This window comes from Muscardinus avellanarius (genome assembly GCF_963383645.1).
Source record: "Muscardinus avellanarius genome assembly, chromosome: 16".
Classification (NCBI taxonomy): domain Eukaryota; kingdom Metazoa; phylum Chordata; class Mammalia; order Rodentia; family Gliridae; genus Muscardinus; species Muscardinus avellanarius.
Genome location: NC_137802.1, coordinates 24,768,542 through 24,778,721, shown reverse-complemented (window position 1 = coordinate 24,778,721; position 10,180 = coordinate 24,768,542). Strand labels below are relative to the sequence as shown.

The window sequence follows — 10,180 nt, the reverse complement described above, 5'->3', positions numbered from 1 at the left end:
CTCACTGAGTGGCAAAGTGCCTCACTAAGTAACTGAGGCTGTCCTTGAACCGGTATCCTCCTGTCTCAGCCTCCCAAATCCTGGGATTACAAGCATGTGCCACCATGCCCGGCCTTGATTTCATATTTTATGGATGTCCAGCAGTTGCAGCTGCATATTTTATTTTTTCTGGAGATTTAAAGGAGTTTATTAAAAAGATAGAAATACAGAAGACAGTTACAGCCTCATGCTATCCAGGGGTAACATGAGGGGGTGCTTCGAACGAAATCACCCCAGCTGCATATTTTAATAGGAAAAGAGCAGATGGAATTGCCAACTCTGCCTCCCTTTGTGCTCTCCCAAGTCTCACATGGTTAAACTATTTTAGTATTTAGAGGTTCAAACCAAACTCCAAAAGATTATTAATGAGAAAGATAAAATAAGTGATGATTAGCTGGGTATTGTAGCACATGCTTGTAATCCCAGCATTTGGGAGGCTGAGGCAGGAGAATTGCAGTTCGCAGACACCTCAGCTACTCAGTGACACCCTTTGCAACGCAGTGAGACCCTGTTTCAAAATAAAGAATTAAAAAAAATAGGGCTGGGGGCGGAGCTTGAAGGTAGAATGCCTCTGGGTTCCATCCCCAGTACTGGAACAACAACAACAACAACAACAACAACCCCAAAAAAGTAACCTCAGCTTCAGCTTCACCTTCACCAAATTACCCAGTGTTTGAAGGCTCCAAAATATGCAAGTGACTAGTGCTACTGGTTTTAATGGAGCTGCACTCAAAGTGTGATTTCTGGACCAGAAGCATCAACATCATTTGAAAATTTGTTAAAAATATAAATCATCACTGCCATCCTCCAAACAAACTTTGCAAATGGAGTTCTGTAACTGGTGGTTTTCAAAAGGTGTGGTGCCGCATACCTATAATCCCAGTGCATGGGAGGCTAGTCAGGAGGATTACAGGTTGGAGGACAACCTCAGTAAATTAGCGAGGCTCTCATCAACTTAGCAAGACTTCCTTCCTTCCTTCCTTCCTTCCTTCCTTCCTTCCTTCCTTCCTTCCTTCCTTCCTTCCTTTCTTTTCTTTTCTTTTCTTTTCTTTTTTTTTTGTGGTACTGGGGATGAAACCCAGGGGTATTCTACCTCTGAGCTACACCCCCAGTCCTATTTTTTATTCTTTATTTTGGAACAGGGGCTCATGGAGTTGCAGAGGGCCTAATTAAGTAGCTAAGGCTGGCCACAAACCCGCGGTCCTCCTGTCTCAGCCTTCCAAAAGCTGGGATTACAAGCGTATGCCACCACGTCCGGCTAGTCTTTATATTTTTTGAAACAGAGTCTCACTGAGTTGTGAGGGGTCTCGCTAAGTAGCCGAGGCTGTACATGAACCAAGATCGTCTGGTCTCTGCCTCATGAATTCTGGGATTATAAGTGTGTGCCACCACATCCAGAAGCAAGACCCTGTTTCCAAATAAAATAGGGCTGGTGGTGTAGCTCAGAGGTAGAATGTCCCTGTGTTCAATCCCCAACACCCCCCAAAATAAAAAAATAAAAAATAAATAAAGGATCTCCAAGTGATTCTGATTTATTATAAAATATGTGAATCACCAATTTGGAATATTAATGCTATAAGAACAGTATTCCACCTTGTTCACACTTTTGTGGTACTGGGTATGAAGACCAGGGGTGTGCCCTTTTATTTTAATAATATTTTTTATTTTGATACAGGGCCACTGGGTGTGGTGGCACACGCTTGTAATCCCATAGTTGTGAAGCTGAGACAGGAGGACCCCAAATTTGCGGCCAGCCTCAGCTACTTGGTGAGGCCCTCTACAAATTAGAGAGACACTCTTTAAAAAAAAAAAAAACATAGGGCTGGGGTATAGCTTAGAGCCAGAATGCCCCTGGTTTCAATCCCCAGTTATCCCTTTCCCCAACACACACACATTAAAAAAAAGTCTCACTAAGTTTCTGAGGCTGATCTTGAACTTGTGATCCTCCTGTCTCTGCTCCCAAGTACCAGGATCACAGTTGTGTGCCACTGTGCCTGGCTCACCTTGTTCACTTTTAAAGAATTTTTTGAAAAATTATACCGAGAAATTCAGACAAAACTGAGTGTAGTAGTTCACACCTGTAATCCCGTACTTGGATGGCTGAGACAGACAGATCCCAGGTTCACGGACAGCCTCACCACCTTTGTGAGTCCCTACTTCAAAATTAAAAAAATAATACAGGCAGCCAGGCATAGTGGTGCGTGTTTATAATCCCAGCATTCAGGAGGCTGAGACCAGAGGATTGCGGTTTGCAGACAGCCTCAGCTAGTTGGTGAGGCCCTCCATAACTTAGTGAGACCCTGTTTCAAAATAAAGAATAAAAAATAGGGCAGGGGTTGTAGCTTGGAGGTTGAATGCCCCTGGGTACCATCCCCACACCTGGAAAAAAAAAAAAAATACAGGAGCTGGGTGTGGTGGCGCACACTTGTAATCCTAGCATTTGGGAGGTTGAGACAGGAGGGTTGTGGTTCCAGGACAGCCTCAGCTACTTTAGTGAGGCCCTCTGCAACTTAGTGAGACCCTGTTTCAAAATAAATAAAAATTAGGGCTGGGGGTAATAGCTCAGAGGTAGAATACACCTGGATTCCATCTGCAGTATCTCCCCAAAAAATTCAGGACTGGGGGTCTATCTCTTAAGGCAGAATGCCCCCAAAATGGCTGTTAAATGTTGGTTATTTTTGACAATCTGTCAAGGAAGAGAGTTACGATGCTATTACCAAACTTACCAGTCTGATGTTGTCTTCTGGACGGAGGAGTATGAACATTGCTTGGAGATGTTGCTGGAGATCACCTGGTAAAATTTACAAAGCAAAGGATAATTACTCTGCACACTAATATCAACAGAGGATTTCTCCTACCCTAGTGATTTGTAAAGGAAAAGTTCTGGGTCCCTGAGGGACTAATTAGACACAGACATTAAATGTAATTATTGACTTTGTTTTAAATGGAAAGAGAATGGTAGGCTGCATATTTACATATTTGCTTTTGTCTATGCTACATTAAAATCTGCATCTGTGGCATGGAAGGTACACTTGAGACCAAAGTCTGTTGTGCACAGCAGTGTGTTGACGAGAGATTTGTTGGTGACATCTGGGCAGAAGCAGCTCCAAGGCAGCAGGGAGGGCATTTTAAAAATGGGGTGTGCGGCCAGGGCATGGCGATTTATGCCTATAATCTCAGTACTTGGGAGAGTGCACTAGGAGGATCACAGGTTTGAAGCTAGCCTCAGCAATTTAGAGAGATCCTATCTCAAAAAATAAAAATAAAAATAAAAAAGGCTAGGGGATAGCTTGGAGGTAGAATGCCCCTGGGTTCAACTCTCAGTGCCACAAAAAATAAACAAGAACATGCTAAGTGAAAGAAGCCTATCTCAAAATACATTTTTTTTTTTTTTTTTTTTTTTTTTTTTTTTTTTGGTGGTACTGGGGTTCCTGGAAGCCCTTCTACCTCCGGGCTACACTCCCAGACCTATTTTTACATTTTTATTTGGAAACAGGGTCTCCTAAGCCAGCGCGCGCGGCTGGCTTCGAACCTGCGCGATCCTCCTGTCTCTGCCTCCCAAGCGCGGGGATTACAAGCGTGCGCCACCACGCCCGGCTCAAAATACATTTTATGATTCTAATTATTTTATTTTTATTTTGGTGCTGGTGATTGAATTCAGAGGCATTCTACCTCTAGGCTACATTCCTGGCCCTATTTTATTTATTATTTTAAAACAGGGGCTCACTAAGATTCTGAGGGCTGCTAAATTGCTGAGGCTGGCCACGAACCAGTGACCCTCCTGTCTCAGCTTCCCAAGTACTGGATTTAAAAGCAAGTGCCACCATACCTGGCTTTTATGATTATATTTATATAGAATGTCCAGAATAATCAAATCAGACATGGAAAGAAGACTAAGAGTTTTTGGAGTGAATGGAGGGAAGATGGCAAGGGGGCAACTGCTAACAGGGACTGGGATTTTTTTGGGAAGGGGATGAAAATGTTCTAAAATTAGATTGTGGCAATGGTTATACAACTCTGACTATACTAAACAAACAACTGAATGTATACTTTAAGTGGGTAAATTAAGTGAATTATATTTCTGTGATGCTATTAAAAATAGAAGAACAAATGTGAAGAGACAAAGCGTTAAGTATAGACAATGAAAAGCTATAAGAGTTCTTTGTTAAAGCCAGGCATGGTGGTGCACACTTGTAATCCCAGCATTTGGGAGGCTGAGACCGGAGGATCGCAGTTCGCGGACAGCCTCAGCTACCTAGTGAGGCCCTCTGCAACTCAGTGAGACCGGGTTTCAAAATAAAGAGTAAAAAATAGCAGGGGGTGTAGCTCAGAGGTCAAATGCCCCAGGGTTCCATCCCCAGACCCCCCCACACACACACCAAAAAAAAAAAAAAAAAAAAGAGTTCTATGTTACAATTTAGCTAAGTAGTTGAGGCTTTTTAAAGAGCAAAGTTTCTTTCTTTCCTACCAGAAGAAATAACTGGAGGAAAGGATTTTTGGGATAGAGAACTTCTGGAGGAGAATCCTAGATCATGGTCTAAAGTTCTCACCCCAGGCATACTGTCCCAAAGGTCCAGCTGGCTTATTTGAAGATCAGACAAAAGTCAGGAGTCCTACTCCTACAGTAAGGTTTCTTCCATCAGTTAATATGTGGAAGTATAGGTTTGCTAGTTATAAAAACTATTGCTATAATCAAACAAGGTATTATTACTGGGAAACTATTCTTCACAAAGACTAATAGAGGCAACATTACAGTACTCAGATGATCCCTCTTCCATTTTTCATATGTTTTACTGCTAGTAGCTAAATTTCAGATTTTCGTCTTATTTTAAAGACTTTTAGCTGGATGTGGTGGTGCACACTTGTAATCCCATTACTTGGGAGGCCGAGATAGGAGGATTGTGGGTTCGTGGCCACCCTCAGCAACTTAGAGAAGCCTTCCACAATTTGGTGAGACTCTTTCAAAATAAAAAATAAAAAAATAGGGGTAGGGATATAGCTCAGAGGTAGAATGTCCCTGGGGTTCAATCTCCAGTATCACACAAACATACACTAAGACTTTTAATCATTTTCCTTTACTTTTTATTGTTTTTGGTACTGGGGATTAAACTCAGAGGCATCCTGCCTCCAAGTTATATCCCCAGTCTTATTTTATTTTTATTTGGAAACAGGATCTTGCTAGATTAGTGAGGACCTCACTCAGTTGCTGAGGCTATTCTCAAACCTGAGATCCCCATCTTAGCCTCCCAAGTACTGGGATTACAGACATGTGCTACCATGCCTGATCATATTCCTTTAAAATACTGAAAGAAGTGCTGGGCGTGGTGGCGCACACTTATAATCCTAGCATTTGGGAGGCTGAGACAGGAGGATCTAGGTTCTAGAATAGCCTCACCTACTTAACAAGGCCGTTTGCAACTCAGTGAGACCTGTTTAAAAAAAAAAAAAAAAAAGAAGAAGTTGGGCATGGTGGGGCATGCTTGTAATCCCCGCACTTGAAAAGCTGAGACAGGAGAATCGCGCAGGTTCGAAGTCAGCCTCAGTTGGCTTGAGAGACCCTATTTCCAAGTAAAAAATAGGTCTGGGAGTGTAGCCCGGAGGTAGAAGGCCCCTGGGTTCCATCTCCAGTACCACCAAAAAAAAAAAAAAAAAAAAAAAAAAGGTTGAGAGTATAGCTCAGAGGTAGAATGCCCCTGGGTTCTATCCCCAGTACTGGAAAAAAAAAAAAAAAAAAAAAAAAAAAAAAAAAAAAAAAGCATTTGGGAGGCTGAGACAAGAGGATTGTGGTTCATGGACAGCCTCAGCTAGTACTTAGTCAGGCTTTCTGCAACTAAGTGAGACCCTTTCAAAATAAAGAATAAAAAATAAGGCTGGGGGTGTAGCTCAGAGGTAGAATGTCCCTGGGCCCATCCCTAATACAAAAAGAAAGAAAGAAAGAAAGGGAGGGAGGGAGGGAGGGAAACAGAAACCTGGAAGACACCCACTCATATGGTGTCTGTAGTAGAGATTGAACTCAGAGACTCACTCATACTGGTCAAGTGCTCTACCACTGAGCTATATCCCTAGACCTTTAAAAATTTTATTTTGTGACAGAGTCTTCCTAAATTGCCCAGGCTGGCCTTGAACATGCAATTTTCCTATCTCAGTTCTTGAGTAGCTGAAATTATAAGCATGTACCACCACTCCTGGCTCCCTAACTTTAAAACTGCAAAACAGAATTAAAACATTTTAATTTTTGGTAATAGGGATTGAACCCAGGAGTGTTTTACTACTAAAGTACATCCCTAAGCTTTTTTATTTTCAGGCAGGGAGAGAGTGTCACTAAATTGCCTGGGCTGGCTTCAAACCTGTGATCCTCCTACGTGTAGATTATAGGCATATACCACTGTACCCAGCTATATTTGGATATATATTTTTTATATTTGGATATTTTGAATATAGTCCAGATTTTTAAAAAAATTCCAATTAGTTAAAAAACATGCATATGCTTATTTTTGTTATTATTTTGAGGGTTTTTGTTTGTTTGTTTTATACTAGGGATTGAGCCCAGTGGTAGTCTATATCCAAGTTATACCCCAAGCTCTTTTCACGTTTTCTTTTTAAAACGGGGTCTCATTAGATTGCTGATAGTTGCCAAGACTGGTTTTTAACCTGTGTTTCTCTTGTCTCAGCCTCCCAAACACAGGGATTACAGAGTGTGCCACCATACCTGGCTATGAAATGTGCATGTGAAAGTACAATTTGGCACCATAAGCTTTGATCTGATCTCAATTCCACTACCATCTTCCAGTGTGATAAGTCGGGTCCCTTCCCTCCCCCACGTGGTCTTGCAGCGGGAACAGGAAGCGGAACCCCGGAACCCAGAAGTGGAGGTATCGTAAGACTACAGGTGCCACGAGACTCCAAACATCGCCAGGCTACAGATGTTGTGAGAGAATCGGCATGCCTATAAAACACTGGTGCTTCTGATCCGCCACGTGACTTGGCCGGCCGATCTGGGCTATGCGCAACTCTATGGACGCATGGCCCCTCGGTCTCTTCCCCCTGGCCTGCTGACTCCCTGGAGGGTGCCGGTCGGAATAAAGCAGCGGTCTCTGATAACCTGATTGGTGTTTTTTACCTCCCTCCTAAACTCCTTAACTCTGTTTTCAACCTTTCACAGTGTCTATGAGATTAACCAAGGCAGCTTTAGTTTAGGTGAAGTTGTGGCTTTTTAGCTGCATTTCTACCTACACTGACTAATGTGGACCAGGAATCAAGCCCATTCGCTCATATTAAATCAACTTTTAGCCGGGCATGGTGGCGCACGCTTGTAATCCCCGCGCTTGGGAGGCGGAGACAGGAGGATCGCGCAGGTTCGAAGCCAGCCGCGCTGGCATAAGAGACCCTGTTTCAAAAATATAAAATAGGTCTTGGAGTATAGCCCGGAGGTAGAAGGGCTTCCAGGAACCCCAGTACCACCAAAAAAAAAAAAAAAAAAAAAAAAAAAAATCAACTTTTATTTTTATTTATTTATTTTTATTTTTTTGCAGTACTGGGGGTGGAACCTAGGAGTATTCTACCTTGTAGTTACACCCCAGCCCTATTTTTTATCCTTTATTTTGAAACAGGGTCTCAGTAAGTTGTGGAGGGCCTAAGTAGCTGAGGCTAGCCACAAATCATGATCCTCTTGTCTCAGCCTCCCAAGTACAAGAGTGTGCCACCACGCCCATCTTACTTTTCTTTTTAGGATGTAGGAAGCTAAGTGAAATATCAAGTAGAAATCTGGGTGGCAGCTAGTGTGGAAGTTTGAACAAAGAAAAGGTCAACCAGCGCCTTCAAAGCCACTGAGCCCAACTCATAGTTAAACTGCCCATCATCTTAGTTAGATGAGTTGGATTTAAACCAATAATTTAGCCAGGTATGGTTGGTGCATGCTTGTAATCCCAGTACATGGGAGGCTGAGACAGGAGGATTGCAGGTTCTCAGCCAGCCTCAGGTACTTACTTAGTGAGGCCTTCTGTAACTTAGTGAGACCTGTTTCAAAGTAAGAAATAAAATGAGGCTGAGGGTGTAGGTCCTGGGTTCATTCCCTGGTACCACAAAAAGCAACAAAACAAAGCAAAACAACAACAACAATACAATAATGTGAGCCAAGTATGCTTGTAATTCCAGTACTTAAGAGGCTGAGACAGGAGGATGACAAGTTTGTGATGAGCCTCAGCTACTTAGTGAGGCCCTCTGAAACTTAGTGAGACCCTGTTTCAAAATAAAAAATTAAACGGTGTTGCCAGGCGTGGTGGCCCACGCTTGTAATCCCAGCACTTGGGAGGCTGAGACTGGAGGATCGCACAGGTTCGAAGCCAGCCTTAGCTACTTAGTGAGGCTCTCGGCAACTTCGTGAGACCCTGTTTCCAAATGAAATAGAAAACAGGCCTGGGAGTATAGCCTGGGGTTAGAAAGCCTCTGGGTTCCACCCCCAGTACCACCACCACCACACACACACAAAAAAAATAGTGTTGGAGATGTAGCTCCTGGGTTCGTTCCCCTGTACCACAAAAAACAAAGCAAAAAACATAATTTGAGCCAGGGTGGTGGTCCATGCTTGTAATCTTAGTACTTGGGAAGCTGAGACAGGAGGATCACAAGTTTGAGAACAGCTTCAGCAGGCAGTGAGACTCTCATTAATTTAGTGAGACACTGGTTCAAAATAAAAAATAGGAGCTAGGCGTGGTAGCGCATGCTTGTAATCCCAGCATTTGGGAGGCTGAGACAGGAGGATAGCAACTACTTAGTGAAGGCCCTCTGCAACTCAGTGAGACTTTGTTTCAAAGTAAAAGTTTAAAAATTGGGCTGGGGGTGTAGCTTGGAGGTAGAGTGCCACTGGGTTCCATCCCCAGTACTGCAAATAAAGGGGTATAGCTCAGAATAGAATGCCTCCGAGTTCAATCCCTGGTACAAAGAAAAAAAAAAAAAACAAAAACAACATACATGTATACACACACATACATACACATAAACCAATAATCGTATTCTTTTTACTGTAAGTGATAACTACCCATACTTAACACAAATATAAAACTCAGCTGGGCCTACTTTTCTGTGAATTCAAGTTTTGAGGAAGTGTCATCCTCTCCTCTCTGGCAATGAGCAATGGGAAGGAAGGTTTTAGAAAGTATAAACCCAGGGCCGGGCGTGGTGGTGCACGCTTGTAATCCCCGCACTTGGGAGGCGGAGACAGGAGGATCGCACAGGTTTGAAGCCAGCCATGCTGGCTAAAGAGACCCTGTTTCCAAATAAAAAATATAAAAATAGGTCTGGGAGTGTAGCCCGGAGGTAGAAGGGCTTCTAGGAACCCCAGTACCACTATTTGGAAACAGGGTCTCACTAAGTTGCTGAGAGCCTCACTAAGTAGCTGAGGCTGGCTTTGAACCAGTGCGATTCTCTTGTCTCAGCCTCCCAAGCGCGGGGATTACAAGTGTGTGCTACCACACCCAGCTTGTTCCTTCCTTTTTTGTGGTATTGAGGACTGAACCCAGAGGCATTTTACCTCTGAGCTATATTACCTCTGCCCTATTTTATTATTTTATTTTAAAACAGGATTTCACCAAGTTGCAGAGGGCCTCACTAACCTGCTGAGGCTGGTCGCAAACTTGCAATCTTACTGTCTCAGCCTCCCAAGTACTGGGATTATAGGTGTGTGCCACCACACTTGATTTGAGATGATCTTAACTAGAGCAAAGCTCAATTACAAGCTCCATAGCTCCAGTATTTCTGGCTTTTATCTCTGACCCAAATAGTAAAGGTTTGTTTTCTTTATTTCCTTCCTAATAATTGTAATTTCTTCTACTCTTGGAGTCACAAAACATGTGGCACATTTACAACCAGCAACCACCTCTTAGTATACATTTAATCAAGACTCTTGTCCTCAGCCTGACTTTTTTTTTCTACCTAAAATGTCACAAATAAGACTTGTTAGAAGAAGAGAAAAAAATGGGCTGATTACCTAAACTGCAGATATCCTATACTGGAGAGACCTCTCTTCTGAGCACATACTTTCTATGATTCACTCTTTTCAAAACTCATTACCAGCCAGGTGTGGTGGCGCACGCTTGTAATCCCAGTGATTAGGAGGCTGAGACAGGAGGATCACACAGGTTCG

At 42.9% G+C, this 10,180-nt stretch overlaps 1 protein-coding gene across 3 annotated transcripts in view; it reads right to left on the bottom strand.

Moving 5' to 3' along the window:
* SSH2 (slingshot protein phosphatase 2) overlaps positions 1–10,180 on the bottom strand; it is a gene marked incomplete at both ends in the record, with an annotated part of 261,436 nt that overhangs the window by 71,399 nt on the left and 179,857 nt on the right. For all 3 annotated transcript variants that reach the window (XM_080712744.1, XM_080712746.1, XM_080712745.1), the window contains one exon: positions 2,766–2,830. In XM_080712744.1, coding sequence (XP_080568870.1) covers positions 2,766–2,830 — 65 coding nt within the window. The remainder of the gene's footprint in view (positions 1–2,765; positions 2,831–10,180) is intronic.